Below are 19,275 nucleotides of genomic sequence, written 5' to 3' on the forward strand. Positions count from 1 at the left end.
GTTGCAGAAACACTTGTCACGGGCTTGACAGGCTGTTCAAGGTTGCCTGATGTTGCAGGGTGGAGGTGGAGGGAGGGAGCGAGCCGGTGAGCTTTGTGCTCGCGCTTTATGGCCCTCCTGGTGGGACTGGTAGGCGGCCTGGTGTAGCAAGCGCTCCGGGCATTTACTAAGAGATTTATGAGTTTGTAATTTTCAGAGGCCCTGAAGCAAAAGTGTCTTTAATTAAGTTTTGATTCTCTCTCCTCCTCCCTGCCCCCCTTCCTACCTGCTCCCCACTCTCATCCCTGCCTGTGGTTTGTTTACTGAGACCCAGCAAAGATTTCGGAGAACAGGTAGGAGTCTTTGAGCATAGCCAGGAGGAGCAGAGGATTGCAAAGCAAACAAGCAGATGGCAGATATGATAAAGCAGCCCCCAAACAGCTCTGCCAAGCTCAGAGAAGGCTCTGCGATGCAGTTCAAGGGTCCCACAGTAAGAGCTTCCTGCATCCCTCTGCTCCGGACATGGATTTGGCAAGGTGTCTGAGAGACTGATGGCCAAGCTGTGCTCCTGTGCTCTCATTTGCCTGGTGCTTGGATCCTGGCATTGCTTAGGGCTACCTGGAGAGTGGGGGTGCTGGGGACGAGACTGCCTTATGTTGCTCTGCATTGCCCTGCTGTGGCTGACATTCATGTGCAGCCATCTATCTCTGAGTGGTGGTCCCCTCTAGAGGGGGAGCACAAAACCAAAAGAAAACAGGCAACCCACATATATTATTATTTTGTTTTTCTTTAAAAGGAAGTTCTTTTCAGAATAAGATGAGAGATTGGCCTGGTCTTTGTGGTATATTGTCAAGGGAGCAGGGATGGGTCCCCCGGGAGATGCTGCCTTGGCATTGCCTAGGACTTCCCCCATCGCCAGTCTTATTTTTTGATCCCTCCCCAGCCACTGAGTCAGTGGCAGTGTCCCTGCCCAGCCAAGTGATGTCAGCCCTGTGAATAGATTTCTATCAACCCACTCAGCCCTAAAGAGCTGCAGTTAAAAGGCTCTGGAGACATAACGGTGTCTGCGTAACAGCAGTGATGATCTCCTTGAGAGGTAGGATGAAAGGTGGCTCTGTTCCACTACTTCTGCAGAGACTTGATAGCTGCTTCTAGAAAGTGGCTTGGTTGTCATCCAGGTGCCTCCGCCACCACAGTTTTCCCTGCCTCGTGCTGCTTTCCGGTCATATGCAAGATGATTAGCTCTGGCTCATGGCCATCTCTGCACCTGGTCATATGCTCGTGCTGCCTGCACACTCGAGCCGTGGTCTGTAGGGTGTTACCAGCCTGATGGGTGCCTACAGGGAGGTGAATTTGGGAGTGGGTTTGGCAGGGTCAGCTGCAGGATGCTCTGGCAGCCTGAAGAAGGCTTTGTGCGAGGGGCACTTGGCCTGATGCTCAGCAGACACGTGCTACTCCCAACTAGAAAGCCATCAGCCTTGTGCAAACTCCCTTTTTCTTTTTTTTTTTTCCTTTTTTGTTCCCCCTTGTCATCATGCTGTGGGTGAGGATGCTGTTTATCCCACTCGCTCCTTCCTGCTCCCTCAACGGTGCAGATAGAGAAGTCGCACAACCTCCGCGTGTCTTCAGGTCTGGCTTCCCAGCATGGATGTGTTATCGTGTCTCTTGTTGTGAGCTACAAAAGCCATCGCGCAAGGGGTGTGTTTTGGGGGGCATGGGGTGTGGGGCAAGGAGACGGTGCTTAGTCATGGAGGTAAATGCCGAACGCCCCATCTTTCTCTGCCCTTGTGGCTCGCAGGCTAACGCGAGGCAGCTTTCCTCCCACCTGCCTTCAGGGTGTTGATGAAATAGTTTGGGGGTAGGATGTGGAATATGTGTAGGGAGACAGAGATTTAGCTGGTGAAGGCTCTTAGGCTCTCGTGCTTTAAAAGCTGGTGACTGAGGTTGCAAGAACCAGCAGAATCGAAAAGAGACTCTGAAGATCCTGCCTTAATGTCCCTTCATATTGTCAGGCCCTTGCTTGTACTAGCCATGCCTGGGGCAACTGTTTTGATGCCCAGTCTCTTGCATCCTTTGAAGAGTCCTTTTTAATAGGGTTTTCCCCGTCTTCATGCCTCTCTCCTGGCTATAGGAAGATGTTTGTTTTGATTCCGCAGCTTCCAGGGCTGGCACCATGTTCAGGTGCCTCTGGTCTCACGTGGAGCTTCATATGACTTGTCCCCATTCCCTGGCCACCTGCTGCAGCATGTCCATCTGGTTAACTCTCACCCTTCATTTCTTTTCTGAAGCTGCTCTGTTTATATGGCTTCTTCACTGGTGTCTTCCAGCCAGAGGCCAGTGCCCTGGTTAGCTCCTGATGTTGTAAAGGACAGAGGTGGAACTGGGGGTGATTTCTGTGGAGGAGCTGGGAGATGAGATGTGCTCTGCCCCAACCTCCGTGGTCGTGTTGGGCACCAGCTGCTTGTTTCTTGACTGGAATCAGTAGGTGCTGCATTTCTGCAGACCAGCCTGCTTTAATTGACAATTTACACTCTTGCTGCATAAAAACTGTCATCCTGAAAAGCTTTGGTGTGGGGCTGACAGGGCAGTGAGTGTCTCAGCATTTCTAGCTGGGTGCTGGAGGACTTGCAGAGCCGGAAGGTGCTGGGAGCTGTGGGGCCAGCTCCTTGCAAGGGCTATGGCAGAGCCCCCACCCTGGGACTGCCAACCCAGCGACGCAGTGACTGGCAATGTATTTGCTAGTGCCTGTATTTAAATGCAAGCGGTGTTCCTCACTGACCTCCAATGGGAGCTGCATCCATGCCTGTAGCTCACTGTTGAGGAGGGGAGCGTGCTGCGCTGTTTAGAAAGGGAAATTTCCTCAGGCCTTGGAGGAATTAATCATTTTATATGCTGGACTCTTGCCTTCTGACTGATCTATCTGAATTACAGATTAACTGGCAGCATGGGGACAGAGGAAGCCATTTCAATGAATAGCTCTCTAATTTATTAAAGGGGTTGTTTGGGCTAGTGGATTGGCAATGCAGCAAGTTCTCCGAGTGGGGAGTTGTTTTCTGTCTTCCTCTGCATCTCCCAACCTTTTATCCCCTGCTTGTTTTATCTTCCTGTTCACAGGACCCCTCTCAAACTTGATGAGGGTCCCAGCAAGGCAGGTGGAAACCCCAAAACAGTGATACTTATTGCAAATGAGCTGTCAGCTCCCGGAAAGCTGTAGTTTCAGAGCCTTTCTCTAGGGGCCAGTTCTGTGACTTTTAAGCAAAAACACCACCTTTGTGACCAAGGACTATAAATTTTGGAGTAAGGCGTGACACCAGCATATTGAGGCTGCGGTTGGTATTAGTTGACCCAAAAAGCATCGGTCACTTTCCAATCAGCTCTGACTTGAGAATGTCAAGGGCTTCCCCCCTACCTGTAAGTCTACAACAGGCTCTTGAAAACCTGCAGAACCTCATTTCTTTAATGATTTTTCCCTTCAGTAAATGTTGATCCCTGGACTTGCAGCAAAGCTTGACATCTCCAGCACTGTTATTGATGTGAGCATCACGGGCTGAGGAGCACCAGGGCTGCCCAGACCCCGGCCCTGCTTCCTCTCACAATTGCTCAGCATGAAGGAAAAAGGATTTGTTTATTTGTTTGTGGATATTTCTTACATGGACTTCGTACTCCAGAAGAGTCTCATAATATTGCAGGAGCAGATTCAGGATTTAAACTATTATACAAGTTAAATATGTTTTGATTCTGTAAGCAACACACTATTTATCTTGGGATAAAATAAATCTAAGAGACTGATATCCCTGCTGGAGATCATCTCAAGGAGGGCTATGGAGGGAAAAAAAAAAAAAAAGAATTGACTTTCTGAGGGGCAGAAGTGTTAAATTTTCATTGCCCTCATGCATGAACTAAGCCAAACTATGGTTGCAAGGATTTTTTATTATTTTTGACCACGTAACGATTTATCTTTTAGCTTGAAAGTAAACATCACAGGTCTGATTTTAAGTTTGGGTCTACATATTCGCACCCTGAGCAAATGCAGTCACTCACTTGCTGGCAGGGACTGGTCACACAGGGTGTCTGCTGGAAAGGAACCCAGTCTGCTGGCATCTGCAGCCTCGATGGCTGCTTGATGTTTTCATAAAAATTCCATTTAAAAACAAAAAGGTCAAAAGTTGACCAAAAAAGCAACAACTGAAAACTATTTTTGTTTGAAAAATTACAAGCACTATTAATTACTATATGAGAACCAGATGGTGGTACTGACCAGTTTAGTTTCATAGGCCAAGCAGGATCTTGAAAAAAACCCAAGAAGAAAAACACAGAGCAAAGACAAACCATGTGTTGTGCCAGGTACTTTACATTTTGAGTGCTCCTTCTATTTGAAACCTCTGAGCAATGTAAAGCAGGGCATTTATTTAATTTTTTTTTAATGTATGATTTTTTTTTTTTATCTTGACAGAATATTAAACCAAAATAAGGCCTGAAAATTAATGTCCTGTAATGACAGCAAAATCTCTTGGTGTCTTGTGAATCTCATAAATTGGATATTTGGGGAGGGGATGCACAACTCCCTGGGCTCGGAGGGGCTCCAGTTACTGCTGGAGAAAATAAACCTTCTCAGCGCAGGGGCGGCTGGGCTCTGGGGAGAAGGCACTGGTGTCAGCGTGAAGTGATGTGGCTGGAAGATAGCCTCGTCAGGCTAATTGATCTGGAGCCTTTGCCTTTCCTGCCAGGGCTGCCTGTCTCCTTACCCATAATCCCCACCCCTTTGATGGCCTGTCAGGAATATGGGACTTGGCCCAGTTTTATGTCCATCCAATAACATTACGAAATTGATAGTGACACTTCCATTGGCACTAATTTCAGTAAGAGATTGGAGCCAGAGGACAAGCAGTTTGCTTTCATGGCGGCTGAGCTTTCCAAGTAGATCAAGACAACCCAAGACTGATCTTGCAGAGGCCAAGGCGTGGGAAGTGAAGTGGTGGTAGACAGACAGAGGCAGCTGGTGAACCTGGGCAAGGAGCTAATGAGAAACATGCCCAACGCTTGCGCTTGCCCTCAGTGTGCAATGGTCTGGGCTGGTGGGAAGTGTGTGCTGCTGCCCTGGCGTGTGCTGCAGAGCTGCTGCTGGCAGGGCTTTCTCTTCGTGGGTGGAGTTTATTAAGCAGTATTAGGCACCAGTCTCGGCAAAGGTCAGGAAAACCCTCAGGCGGGAGGGCAGTAGTGGTCCCAGCTGTTGCCTCTGAGGACCTTCAGTGTTTCTCGCTGTTTTAGGTATTTGCTGGCACAGCCATAGGTTCCTGCAGCATTGTGCTCTTGGCTCAGGTCAGCAATCCAGCAGTGGGCTGGACACGCAGGTGGTGGAGCTGTGGATGGAGCCCTTCACTGAGACATCACTGGTGGTCCCCTTGTACTAAGGGAGTTCCACACTGAGCAGGTTAGATACCACATCCCAAAGCTTTCACCTAATGCTGGGCACGGTGTTGAAGGTGATGCAGTTGTTGCAGCCTTAATGCACACCGTGTGCATGTTCTTTGCTGGCTGAGTTGCGGGATAAAACTGAGGTGTAGCTTAAACCACTTCTGCTTTCCTCTCCGTCTTGCAGCTGTTCAGCCAACATCTGGTTTAAGGTGGGGGAGAGCATCACCTCGGTGCTGAGCTGGAGTTTGCAGAAGACAGCCCCTTGACAACTCGCCAGGCAGCCCTTTCTCCAACCTCATGCTGCATTCTCACATTCACCCAAGCAAGGGCTTGGGGCAAATGTTTATCAGTTTGTCACAGTCTCACTCTGTGGTGGCTGGGGGCCAGGAGAGAGGATAAAAGCCTTGGGCTGATGATAAATTGGAAATGCAGAAAGGAAATGCGTCTGCTCAGTGCTGAGCAGGCAGCCCTGCTCTGGGCTTGGGTGTTTGCGTGGGGTCACTTGGCCCCTGGGTGCTGGATGCTCACGAGGAGGCAAAATGCCATCAGGGCCATGTGCAAGCCCCTAGGTGAATACAGCTATAGGGTCCTGGGGGTGTGAGGAATGTATATACTGCTGCTGCCTTACCTGTGTTGGTGGGACTGTCCCCCTTGGTGTGCTTGGCAGCACAACTGAGCATGCCTGGATGCCCATCAATGTTGAGCATGCCACCATCCACTCGGGAAGAGGTGTGAGTGAGTGAGCATCTCCCTTTTAGCAAGTGCGAACATGACCCAGGGCTCAGCAAGTGTGTGTTAGTGCTGCTCTTACGCAGACGAGGCATGTTGCTTTAGGAGACCTCTTGGCACCTCCTACACGGAGCAGGGGAAGAGCCGTGGTTTGGATCTGCAGATCCTGAAGCTTTTCACCGGAGGGGCTGGGAGTAAGGAAGTGACTGCACACGGGCGGGTTACGGAGTGCAGAGGTGCTGGGGCCTCCTGTAGACAAGCTGTAGGTAAACGCCGCAGTATATAAAGCGCATCTTGCGAACAGAAGAGATTAGAAAGCTGATATGATGTTATTCCGATTGATTTTGCTGTTGTATTTATACCTGGAGGTAAAGAGCAGACATACTGGAAATCAATCAGCCCCGTGCTCTTCCCCACTCCCTCTGCAATGCCATTTGAATGAAATGCTTATATCATTTTTACGGTGTGTCTGTGATAGGGATGAGTGAGCCAAGAGATTAATAGGCACTGCTGAGGCCTTTACCCAGCCGCTGCCCGGCTCTTGCCTCATAAAGCCTGCGCCTCTTCCGAGTTCAAGGTGCCCCTGAGGTGACAGCTTGGTGACTTTGTTTGGAAAAAACCAAGAGGCAAAGCTCTAGTCAAGAGGAAGAAAGGGGGTAAAAAAAAAGGCAAATGGCAATAAGTGGAGGATTTGGGGCAGGCAGGATGGTGCCCAGCTCTGGAGCTAGGGGCTGGGTGGAGTGCAGTGATGGAGACCTGGGGGAAGAAAATGAAGTTTTGGCTTCAAATGGAGCCGAGCCCACAAAGTGGGATGGAAACGATGACCTTGTGCATGGGAGATAAGGCAATGGGGACCTCATTTTGATGTCTCATTGCACATCTGGTACACAACAGCCACCCAAAAGGGCCACCAGCCCTTTCTCAGCCTTGACCTTGGGGCTGGGCAGGAGGGCTGCAGCGGGGCCATGTGGGGAGTTCAGCTGTGCACAGAGGCCGTGTCCCCAGGTGCCCCTGCTCACTCTGCCTGCCTCATCCAAGTGAGTGCTTCTCTGGGAGCTGCTGGCGCTGGCTCTGCCACACCAAGATACATCTCAGGGGGTTTCTCTGCAAGGATGGATGTGTTGGACCCCCCCATGGCTCCTCATGGGGAGCATGCGTGCCCAGCAGTGGGAAAAATTGGCTTGTGACCAGCAAATGGAGGAAGCCAGGTGGGGGGAATGGTGGAAGGTGACTGGGGATGTTCTGAATATCAGACTGGCATCGCCAGACAAAATACTGTCTTCCTCCCTGCAGCAACAATCAAATAAAACACACTTTTCTTCCTCTCCTGTTGTCTGCACTACTAGCTAGTTGTTTCACCTGACCTCAGTGGTGAAAACCTTTTCCTGTTGGCAAACAAAGCAGCTTCCCAGTATCCATCCCCTATTATGTGGGAAAAGGTGTTGGCTTGTAATACTTAAAGAGTCAGCAGATCCTTGCGGTGCAGCATCTAAAATATTCTCCTTGTTACTCCTGTGTCCTGTTTGCACTCCCTTTCCTGGTTATATGCTTTCTGAGCTGAAGAGGTTTGGTACCGCTGGGCTGGGAGCTTTAAGCCTAGATGTAAAAATTCCTGCTTTGCCTTCCTGCGGGTGCTGGCTGGCTTTGCTGTCACGCATGGCCCTGGCTTGTCAGATCCCTCCCTTTTTAATTATCAGATTGTCTCGTCGTTTTTACTGTAAGCATTTTCTTCTGCTTGTTCTGCTGGATTTATGCATTTGTGCTATCATATGCATTGACTTTATACGATTTGATCTTAATGTTTCCATTCCTGAGTGTGAGTGCTTATAGGATTCATGTCTAAGCTCAATAAATAAACCTGAGAAAGGCAGGAGGGAAAAATATATGGGAGGATTGGGAGAGGTTTGGGAATCCTCTACACCCTGATAGGGCTGGAGTGATGCCTCATACTGGGGCTGCCCAGGTGGCTGGAAGCTGGCATGGACAAGGGGAGGAACGTGCAGGGCTGCTGTGTCCTCCTTTGCAGGAAGAGCCTCCTTTTCCCCCTGCAAACACCTGAAAAAATCAGAGAGAAAAGGAAACATCAATATGTAAAGAGGGAAAGGGGCTTTTGTAAACGGCAGCGTTTTGGCAGACTCTTTCATCAGGAAAGATTCTGAAGTGCTTTAAAGATCGCTTATGTAGGGATCGCCCACTGACAACGGATCTGACAGCCCTTTTTTATACGATAATGTATCTGCAATTTATAAGAGGGTGGAAGGTGGCAGCAAGGTGGGGGAAGAGCCACGTATCCAACCCGAGTGGTGGTGGGTGCAGGGCACCTGGGCCTGCCCCTTCTTCCCTTTCACCCTGAAGTGCACTGGGTTTTTCAGCTTCTCGAGATGGTCAGGGCTCTGAATGTATCATCTCATTCAGAAATGGGGAAAATGGATTGCTGCTTGTCCATTTCCTCCTGCCTTTGCTGCTGGAGAGGCTGGAAGCCAAGGATTTGGAGTAGACCCCTCCAAGAGCTCAAATTTATGTTATTGGAGTCTTCGCCTGTCTGCAAAGCTCAAGAATATGACTTTTTATATGTGCTGTTTCCCCAAAAAGCCGATGGGAAAGCCTGCACCCTGTGGACCACGGCAGAAGAGGGTTCAGCACCTCTGCACGCTCCACAGCTGGTCGTGGAGCGGTTCAAGCCAGAGCTGTGCTGTGTGGGCCAGCCTCTCCAGCAATGCCCTCCAGCTCCCATGGTGTGTTGCAGGGGTTGTGCAAGGATGTGAGGATATCCCAGGGTGAATTTGGGGCAGGGAGACACAACTGAGCTGTATGGGCATGGGAAAAGCTGCTTGGACCTGGTTGAGGTGGTGGCGACAAAGCAGTCGCACAGGGAGCTGGAATTAGGGGGGTCTCTGGTTAAAGACCAGTGTTCTGTACAAGTTGAGGGATCTGCTGCAGCTCAGGGGAAGAGGCGCCACATGATGGACCATCCTGTGGTTGGGTGTGGCGACGAGAAGAAGTGGCTGCTTCCCACTGCGGGAGAGCAGGGGATGGGTTAGAGCCCATGGCAGTCAGGCTCCAAGCAGGTTCCACATAGGCACCAAGCGCTGACTTGGCCCTGTGCCCATATCTGCCAATAAAAATTAAGAAATTGATTTCCTTTTGTTTGCCTGACAGGACAAGGCACTCTTTATGAGACAGTAAATGCAATCTTGCTCTGAGCACGGCTAGATTTTTAATTGTATTTGTTGTGCTCATGCTTATTGTTTTATGAGTTTCAGTTCCCTTCCTTGCTGGTGCAGAGATCAGCCCTGGGGAATGGTTTGATTTCAGCTCCAGCAAAAAATTGGAATTTTTTTTTAAACATTTTTTTGTTTGTTTTCCTGATGAACTGAAGTTTGGGGTTAGTTTTCTATCTGCGTTAAAAATAAACGTGTATGTACGTATGTGTAGCTCTGAGTTGTAAAGCTAGGCTGAGAGATCCTGCCTTGGAATTATCTACTTGCTGGTCGGTGATATGGCCCTTTGAAGAACAGTATTTAAGATTAAGATCTGGGAAATATGGAAGTGCTAACAGAGGTTTGAAATCAGAGGAGGAGGGGATCTTGTATATAATATGTATTGGAGTTTAATGAGGTCTGCTTCAGTGCTTGCTATACAATGCATGGTGACCCACTTTACTAGGAGAGCATTTTTTTTCTAGTTATGGGTCATATACAGTTCCTAATTAAGTAGGTTAATTATATGGCTCCTTTATATCACACAGGCAATTGCGGATGGCACAATTAGCTCTTGCAGTGATCATTTTTGATCAAAAAATGATGTTCCAAGCGACAGCTCCCAGAGGCATGGGTGATGAGAGGGGGATTGCCCTGCAGCCCTGAGCACTCACCTCATCGCTCTCTGCTTCAGCAAACTCAGTTTCTGTCCTGAGCACGTGGCCTGGGATGTGGATGGAGTTGTCCTTTCTGAAACCACGTTGTAGAGACCATGGTCCCATCTTGGTCCAGTGCTGCACCCACAGTGCCTCAGATGCTGTCCAAACCTGGTCTGCAGTGCTGGCGGGGCCCCTGCTTGGAGTTTCTTTGGAAGCATCAAAAAGGGAAGAGTGCTCCTTGCTGAGGGCTGTTTGGTTGCAGGTGAAAAGTGCTGCAGCCTGGAAGGGCTCTGAGCAGCGTCAGGTCCTGCAGCTAAACCGTCCTTGAAAGAAGTTTCTTTAACCTTTCCCTTCCCAGCCCGGCAGTGGCGTTCCTGGGTTATCTGTTCCCGTGCTCAACCATCCATACTGCTAAACATTAGGGAAAACATTCAAACCCTAATCTCCTTCAGTGCAATTTAAACCTATTATTTCTTGTTTTATCCCCAGTGGACACGGAGAACTGCTATTATATTTCTCTTTGCTGCAACCTTTTACATATTTGAAGGCTGTTATCATGTGTCCCTTCAGTCTTCTCCTCTCAACACAAAGCATAATTCTTTCAGTTTTCCCTTGTAGGTCATGTTTTCTACACCTGCGATCATTTTTGTTTCTTTGGAGAGGTTACTGCGATAGCAAGCTGGAGTTTTTGTTGTTTCTTCACCTGTCTGCCTTGGAGCATTCATTATGTTACGGATGTGTATGAAGTGACCATTATCTTATCTTCTCTAATCTGTGGTTATTTATAAAGTACCCTATATTCCTGAGCCTATGTTTTATCAGAAAGTATAGCTCTTAGCCTTGATAAATAATTTACCATTATGATATGATCATGCAAACAGGGGCTCCCTAAGCTATTTATTATTATTATTTGCTTTATTTTCCTTAAGTAACAAGTTGTCCATATAACACTGTGACTGAACCAGGTGATTCACAGACATGGACTAAAAGGTATATCCTATTTCATAGAGCTTCCAGATAAACAAGGAGATGAAGGAAAACACCAAGCCAAACTCCAGTTTAGCCACAGGGAAGAGTGCTGAATAGAGAACGACAAGAGATTTTCTGAAAAGCAGAGATTTTGGAGCAATCTGGAAGAGTATTTGCTCAGTATTTGCAGAGATGATAATATCAGGATGGATGCAAAGCAAGAAGAGCTGGAACATTGCTGGGATGGATGGAGCGTAGCCCGACTGGGAGGCTGTGGGGGAAAAGAGGGTGGAGACGAGGCCAGGAACGGCAGTGTTTGAATGAGGTGTCTTTCTTGGGAAAGACGAGTTGGCTGTAGAGGAGATGTGAGAGGGAAGGGAGAATAGCATTGCTCCTTGTGATGTTTCCAAAAGCAACATTTTCAAGCTTCCTCACTGCTCTTTGGTGAACATCAGATTCATTTTGATCCTAATTTTCTGGTCGTTGTGGTTGACTCTCCCGCTGGCGTTGCAAAGGGGCAGGTTGGCAGCGGCTGTACTGCTGGGCTGGAGCAGAGGCTGACCGCCTCTCCGCCCAGGGGTAGTCCTGGGGCCTTTCTCTGTAGCTCTGTGACTCCATCACTGCTGCTGACATTGCTTCACTGGCAAAAAAACTGCATGCGGTTAGCATGGAGAACAGCTAAACCCTGTCCTTGCAGGCAGTGTGGATGCTGCTGGCTGGTGAGACCCCTGCTTGGATGGAAGAAGAGCCATCAAAAGCCTTTCAGAGTATAGATGTGACACATTCGATGCTCAGAACATGCAAAAGATTCTTTAAAGTATTAACAAATAGACTGTTTTTATAGTTAATATCCACAGTATGTTTGTCTATAGCACAGTCTGAGTTATTCACAGAAACAGCTACTGCATCACTGTTTAGATTTTAAGTTTCAAAGGAGCTCCAAAATATTTTATATTGTGTTTTAAGACCATAGGATGGTATATCAGGAGTTACTCCAGGCTACCCTTGACTATTATTCTGCATTTTTACAGTACGAAACTGGCTTCTTTTCTATGTCCCTCTGCCCATTTCTCTGTCAAGTGGAAGGTAAACCTAAACCTTAAAATCTGTACTCTCTTTTTCTTTTTACTCTATTTTTTCCTTTAAACCTACCTGGAAAATGCACTGCTGAAGCTGGTGAGAATTCTTCCAAATAAAGCCATTCATCAGCATTATACATCAGAAACTCAACCTCTTTACCTCCTTAACAGCAAAAAAATATATGCTATTGCCAAGATAGATTAAAAAAGTTGAAGTTTAGGTAGCTGCTTTATTTCCAGGAGTTACTGATGGCAGTACATATTTTGAGTGTCAGAGCAATAGTCAAACCTATAAAAGTGATTGGTGATTGCTTGATATCAATGGTATTTTTAAAGTTTGTCTCAGGCTTGCACAGTGAGTCCAGCACTCGTCTGAGTGCCAGAGAGGCAAGAGTGGCTGTGTGCTTAGAGGGAACTGGTTCTCAGCTGTGACCAGCCAGAAGAGATGGGAACGAAGGAATGGAAGTGATAAAGAGCCATGACTCTGTTGTAGGAGTTAACATTGTCCAGATTTCTACACCTCCCCCCAGCCCAAAAGTTAATAGGAGAAACTTGGAGAAGTCATCAACTGTAAATTATGTCTTTAATCCAATTATATCCTGTGGAGGATATTGGGATGAATTGGCTGAATTATATGTTCTAGTCCATGCCAGCTCAGTGCCTACTGTCATCAGAAACGTTTCTGAAAGCTTGAAAGCTGGTGCATTGTGTCCGTTGGGTGTGTTCCTTAGGACTCTTGAGAATGTGATTTATTTTGGGTTTTTTTTTTCCAATACAGTCAGAGGCAGTAAACCGTCCCTGGATTATTGCAAGAGTAGAATATACTTTATGTGGTGTACTATCCCTGTGGTCTCAGGACTGCAACTACCTTGGCCAGTTCTTGGGGTTTCCCACTTTTGCAGAAACGGGAAGGGGTGGAGATGGTCATGGAGCGCCAGGGTTTGGCTTTGAGGCTTTTGAGGGCTGGTAGATCTTGTAAATGTCTAAGCTTGGCAGCATCGACTTGAGCTGGATGACTAAGAGGCTGAGTCCATTCACAGGACCCGGTGTTTGCTGGGGAATGGGAGTGCAACTGTGATCAGCTGAGACATGGTTACCTCTTACCCTGTAGATCTTGGACAGGTTTGGGGCATGAAACTAAGGATAACACATGTAGAAAGTCCTCCTGAGAAGTGAGTGGCAGGAAAAAAATCTGTGGAGTGTAAAGAAGGTGAGACTCTGTATCTGTTTATTGGCAAAGAAATTGCCATCAGAATATTGGATAATAGATGCTGGCTGTGCTTAGTTTCACACGTACCCGACCTTCTTGATCATGCCGTGCTCTTTTAGATGTAGCCATGTCCTTCTAACCTGCTTGTGCCAGAGGGACACTGCCATGATCTGTATTCCTTAAAATTGAGGAGCTGCTGTGCAAGCAAGGACGGCAAGGGTTAAGTACTGGCAGGGCTTTGTGAGCCCCTGAGAACTATGTCCCCAGCAGGGTCTGTGCCAGCCTGGCATAGGTCCCATGGCTGGTTATGAAACCAACCATCTCTCTCCAGTACTAATGCTGTAGGAGATGTCCTCTTTGCTCCTTGTCACAAAGGTGTGATTTCTGCTCTCAAAGCAGAGGACAATGAAGATTTCCTTTATATCATTCACTAGAGAAGTCTTTCACATCCTACTGCCTGATTAGGTACCTTCCTTTGAGGCAACACCTTGGCTGTTTAGGGAAAGCAGTAAGCCCTCGATAGCCTCTCCCACCGCTCCACCGCAAGGGAGGTCTTTATGGTCCCTCCTCAAATTATTTACACCAGTCTATGCCAGCTGATATTTTTATGACTTGTTTTGTGAACTGTACCTTGAAATGCAGAGGTCTCCCCTTCCCATCACAGCAGGGCAGGTCAGAGGTGCAGGGTATGGCCAAAGGCACGTGCGCACCATGCAAAACCCAATCCTCCTGGTTTGCATGCGAAGAATTGACATCGCGAAAGAACAAAAGTCGTTCAAACCAAAATTGCCTGTTTGCTTTTTGTGTTTGGAGAAATATAGCATGTGTAGTCCCAACAGAGGCATCTTGCGGCAAGAGCTGAATTTTTCTTTTGTGTCTCAAAAGCTGGAAGTCACGTGGGCTCGGGGCGTAATGCAAAAAAAAGCCAGAATCTGCCAGAAGGAATTCACAATAAAGGGAGAGACTTTTTTTCCTTGTGACTAAAACACCTGTCACAGCTGCCAGGACTCTGCTAATCACACGATAACTTTATTATATCCCACTTGGAAGAACAAACAATACTTGAAGGTCCAAAAATGAGCAGCCTTTAGACTAGATTAATGCAGGCAGAATGACTGCATGGAGCCGGTGTTTGCCCTGTCCTCCCAGAAGCCCCGGGGAGTAAAATGGCTTGAAGGCTCCCCTCTTTGTTGCTAGCGCTACATAATAAAGTAATTGTGCAATTAGAAGTAGATTACTGATGGGAGAGAGGCATTTTCTATGCAACATAGGTAAAAGACTGGCCTCTCTGAATAGGTTTGAAGCCTCAGTGCAGCATCTCTGCAGCAGCTTGTTTTTTCTTGAACTTCTGGTAGCCCTTGGTAGCATCCAGACAGGAGAAAAGGAGCATCTCTAGTAGAATGTGGTTTCTCTTCCCATGTGAATATGTAAGGGAGGTCCTCATGGAAGGTTGCAGTGCAGTCCCCACATTGCCCAGCTCCTCAGGATCCTGTTTTTTATGCAGCCTGAACGTCTGCAGCATGGATGAGAGCGTTTCGCCTCATGGTGGAGGTGTTTGTGATGTTGGTTTGTAGACTGGACCTCAGGATGGGTGAGAACAGATGGAAGTGGGGAATAATGTATTAAGGCCTGATGTCCCCTGAGGTTTCCAGCCTTGGCAGCTGATAGCAAAAGCTGAAGTTAGAAGGTCTAAAAATAAAATAAAGCATGAGCCAAAAATTGGGGTACAGCTTGTGAAATAGCTCTGTGTGGGAAGCAGACCTTGGCTCTCAGGTATGGATGCTCTTTCCTTCATCACTTCTTTTTACCTATGGGAACAAGCCTGCCGTTGGTTAGGGAAAGATTAAAGCAGTGATGCTCTTGGGAGCAGGCACTTGAGTGTAAGGAGTCATGGCTGGGGCAGGAGGCTGAAGGAGCTGGAGCATGGTTGCTGTCTGTCTGTCTGTCTGCAGGAGGGTGATCGATGTGGGTGCATTTAGGCAGTCTGGTGTTTTGGGGACCTTCTCTGTGGAGGTAGACAAGAATGCATAAATGGGTGCTGGGGGACTTGGGGAAGGCACGTGGACTGTGCTGAGGGCTCCTTGCTCATGGAGCAGCAACTTCAGGAGTTTGCATGGGGGTCAGTGCAGAGGGACCACCTCGAGCTCTCCGCCAGGTCCCTCTCAGCCTGGTGGGGATCAATAACAGGTCCCATGATCAAGCAGCAGATGGGGAACTGGGAGTTAAGAAGTACTTGAGATGGTGGCAGATGAATTAGAAGAGACAAGGAGGAGGGAATCTTTTGGGTTTGTTGCAGCTCAGCCTGATGGTTGTGGCGCTGCCTTTTCCATATCTTGCTGGGTGCTTTCCTCTCTGCCATCCTTGGGTGCCTCTGGCCTTCAAGGCATGCCAGCATGGCAGAGGGGTCCTCCCATGGGAAACTGCCTCTGTGCTCTTGCTCCAGTGAGAGCAATTAATGAACACCAGGGAGGCTGTGGAGGGATAGGAGATCTCCATTGCTCCCATCTTGGGGGTCTGACTACTTTGCCTCATTCCCTTGCCTGTCTAATGGTGCTGTGAGCTTTTCAGAGTCAGGAGGGTAAGGGGGAGATGTTGCCGTTCATCGTGGTGGTGGCGGTGGGAGGCAGAACGAACTGAGCAGGATCTGCTCCAGTACAACGTGGGTCCCTATATGTATTGGTCTGACTGAAGGGCTCTGCGTGTGTGCCCGGGTGAAACTGGAGGAGGGGAAACAAGATGGGCAACACATTGGGTAAGAGAAATGGTGCAAATATGGGTTTGGGGTGAAATAGATCTTCTTTGGGCATGATGTTTCTCCAGTATAAGCTCAGTTATGTATTCTGGCAGACTCATGATGCCAGGGTATATAGGATCCACAGTGACTGATCTGTCTTGTGACAGCCCTAGGAGAGGACTTTGTACAGGACTCACCTCTGATGTGGTGTCACCTGTAGCTACTTTCACCCCTGCAGGATTGTTAGCCTGGTACCCCAAAACCAGGAAAGAAAACTTGAGGTGTCTTCCCTACCCTGTGAACTGCCTGGAGAAACTAGCCCTGGGGACGGGACAACTGCCAGGAGTGCTAGGACAGGCATCCTGTCCAGGGGCTGGTGGTGATCCACTGCCGACCTGCGGCGATCCGTACCCATGCGGTCAGCAGGTCTCGCGGGTCTCCTTTCCCCTGTTGTGCCTGACGGATGTGCGTGGTGTTTGCAGGTCCCGTGGCAGTGATCAGCGGAGAGGAGGATTCAGCCAGTCCCCTCCACCACATCAACCATGGCATCACGACACCCTCGTCCCTGGACGCTGGCCCGGACACGGTGGTGATCGGCATGACCCGCATTCCTGTCATCGAGAACCCCCAGTACTTCCGACAAGGTCACAACTGCCACAAGCCAGACACGTGTGAGTGCCCGATCCGGCTGGAGCCCCCTGCGAGGACCAGGGGATGAGTTGGGGGGATTGGGGAAGGAGGGCGAGGAGGAAGAGGTTAAGAGGATGAGGAAGAAGAGAAGGAGGTTTTTGAGGAGAGTGGGTCTTGGTATGGTCCAGAAACCAAAGTGAATCTCAGGTCTCAGAAATCACAACATTACATGTAGGTGCTTCAAGAGAAGACTTTCCACTCTCACCTTCACCTCCCTTCACCCTCCCTCCACCACCCACCAGTCACCTTCCCCCCTTACCTGAAAGTGCCATTCAAAGCCAGGCTCTGCCTCGTTGGCTCCGAGCATGAGGTTCCAGGCAAGAGCCGCCTGGGAGTGCAGGGATGGAAGTGACCCCTGCCTGGCTGGGGAAAGGACCTGCCTCCCCTTCCTCCTCCAGCAGTTTCCCAGTCATGGGGCTGCCTCCTTGGCTCCCCACTGGGCCAGGGAGAAGCTCAGGACATGTGGCCGTAGATGGGGCAAACGCGTGGAGATAAAGAACAGGAGGCTTCAATGCTGGTTGTCTTGTTTTCAGTGGCTTCTGTAAAGCTTTTGCAGCTTTCCCTTATAAATCTGGGTTGTGAACTGGGCTCATTAGACTAGCAGGTTGTGATCAAGTGGTCCTCTCCATTTTGTGCTCCTAAATTCTGAGTGTAAAAGAAAAGTGCTGGGTAAAAGGATGCAGGGAGTGCCGCACTGAAGTCGCCTCTGCTCTCCCTTTGGCTGTGCTGACTCACGAGTGCAGGAGACATAACTCAGCCCCTGGAAACAGGGAGGAGGCTGATTTCCCAACCTGCAGAAAGTCATTCAGCATTAAGTGCTCGGCAGGAGCGTGCTGCTCCCCGGCCACTGCTACTCCCGTTGGGATGGGGAGCTGCAGCCGCTGCTCCCATGGAGGCATCCCTGGGGCAGCCCCTCCTGGGTGCTGCAAGCTGGTGCCCAAGCCGTTTTCGCTGTACTTCGCTTGCCGGAGCAATGGGGTGTACCCAATGAACGCACTCAGCTTTCCCTTTGATTTTCATTTTAATGTGCTAAGTGTGGTCTGTTTGTAGAGAGCGGGAGGAGGAGGGAGGGCGGTGATTAGGCAGGAGTGGAGAAGCTGAATGTAGTGTGGTTTTTCTGTGCTGTTAATTACATATTTTACACTTCTTATGGCACCTCATCTCAAAATGATTTACAAACTCTGATGGCTTGGGAGGGGGGGCTCCCTCGCTTTAGTTTTTTCCTTCTTCTCCTGTGCTCTCTTGAATCTCTTTAATCCATGCGCCTACCATCTCAAGATGTGGGTGCTGTTGCAGCTGTGCAGTAGCAGGGCTTAAACCTCAAAGGATTAAGTTTTGCTCTGAGTGTTTGCCCTGTGGGGCTTGTCAGAGCTGGGCAAGTTGCAGGGGAAGTCGCTCGCAGCAGGATTTGGCCTCAGAGTTTCACAGGGCTGTTTGATTAGGATCTGAAGAGTCCACAGAGATGCTTGGCGACCGATTCTCCCGTGGAAGGTGCCACGGGGGTGAAACGCAGCACTAGTGACAACTGCGCATATTTGGAAATCCACGGCAAATCGCCACCTCTGAGCTCCAGGTTTACTGGGACTGCAAGGCAGCAGGGCTGAAACCAAACCCCACACACAGGCACTCCCTTTGGGTGCTAACAAGAGGCAAACCACAGCTGGATGCTGGCAGGCTGAAAGCCCTTATATTTTTTAGATTTTCTTGTCATTCACGAAGCAAAACCCAGGCTTTGAGACCTCAGGCAGGGTTGGATTTGGTGTGTGTATTTTATTTTAGTCCCCAGGACTTTACTTGAGCAAAACTTCTGACTTCACTGGTGGCTTTGCTTGAGGCTGGAAAGTTTCATAATTCACCTTTTAAATTAACCGTAATTTGGGGAGCTTTCACTGTAAGGGTTTTGTTTGATCTGATGTGCTCTGCTCAACCTAAACCTGAGCTGCAGAATATTTGTTGCGCCTGTTCTCCCTGTGGTTTTCATGCTGGAGGGTTTTTTCTTTTCCCTCTGTCTAGAGCTTGGACACAAACACTTCTTCGTTTGCTGTCACTTGTAGAGAGGAGAACTCCTCTGGGCTGGGGAGTGCCTCAATACCCAGCTGAGCCTGTACCGATGCAAGCTGTCACCTCCCTCCTGCCACCTACCTCCTGTAGAGCCCCCATCCAGCTGTGAGCAAAGGTGCTTTGTGGCACCCAGTGTCTCTCCTTTGCACAGGGGTGTTGCTAGAGCAACATCTTCAGCAAGCGATTTCTCTCTCCATCGTGAAGCTTTTCTCCTTCCTTCCTCCTGCAAGCATCCCTGTGCTCTTGGATGTTGTCTGGGTTGAGGACATGCCGATACCCATTACTGTGCTGCAATGAGGAGAGCAAGCTCTATATGCTTAATGCAGTATTAATAGTACATTGATGTGATATAGATCTCTGTCACCCTCTATACTAGCAAACATCGCTTATCACACAGGGATGACAGATGTTTATTCCCAGCCACTTAGCTCTGCATAATGGAATTGCAGCTGAAATATGGAGAGCAGGTCCCTGCTCGCAGAGCTGCAGCCCTTCGCTCCCGCTGTGCAATGCTGTCCTGTGGGCTCTTCTCGTTAACGTATCCTCAAGG

The 19,275-nt window shown here is 48.9% G+C and overlaps 1 protein-coding gene across 6 annotated transcripts in view; it reads left to right on the forward strand.

Annotated features, from left to right (window-relative positions):
- NTRK3 (neurotrophic receptor tyrosine kinase 3) overlaps positions 1-19,275 on the forward strand; it is a 231,968-nt gene that overhangs the window by 103,213 nt on the left and 109,480 nt on the right. For all 6 annotated transcript variants that reach the window (XM_009470065.2, XM_087743749.1, XM_087743748.1 and 3 more), the window contains one exon: positions 16,457-16,645. In XM_009470065.2, the coding sequence (XP_009468340.1) occupies positions 16,457-16,645 (189 nt within the window). The remainder of the gene's footprint in view (positions 1-16,456; positions 16,646-19,275) is intronic.

Source organism: Nipponia nippon, unplaced genomic scaffold (assembly GCF_047370975.1).
Source record: "Nipponia nippon isolate SJK-2023a ecotype South Korea unplaced genomic scaffold, ASM4737097v1 scaffold_9, whole genome shotgun sequence".
NCBI classification, from domain to species: domain Eukaryota; kingdom Metazoa; phylum Chordata; class Aves; order Pelecaniformes; family Threskiornithidae; genus Nipponia; species Nipponia nippon.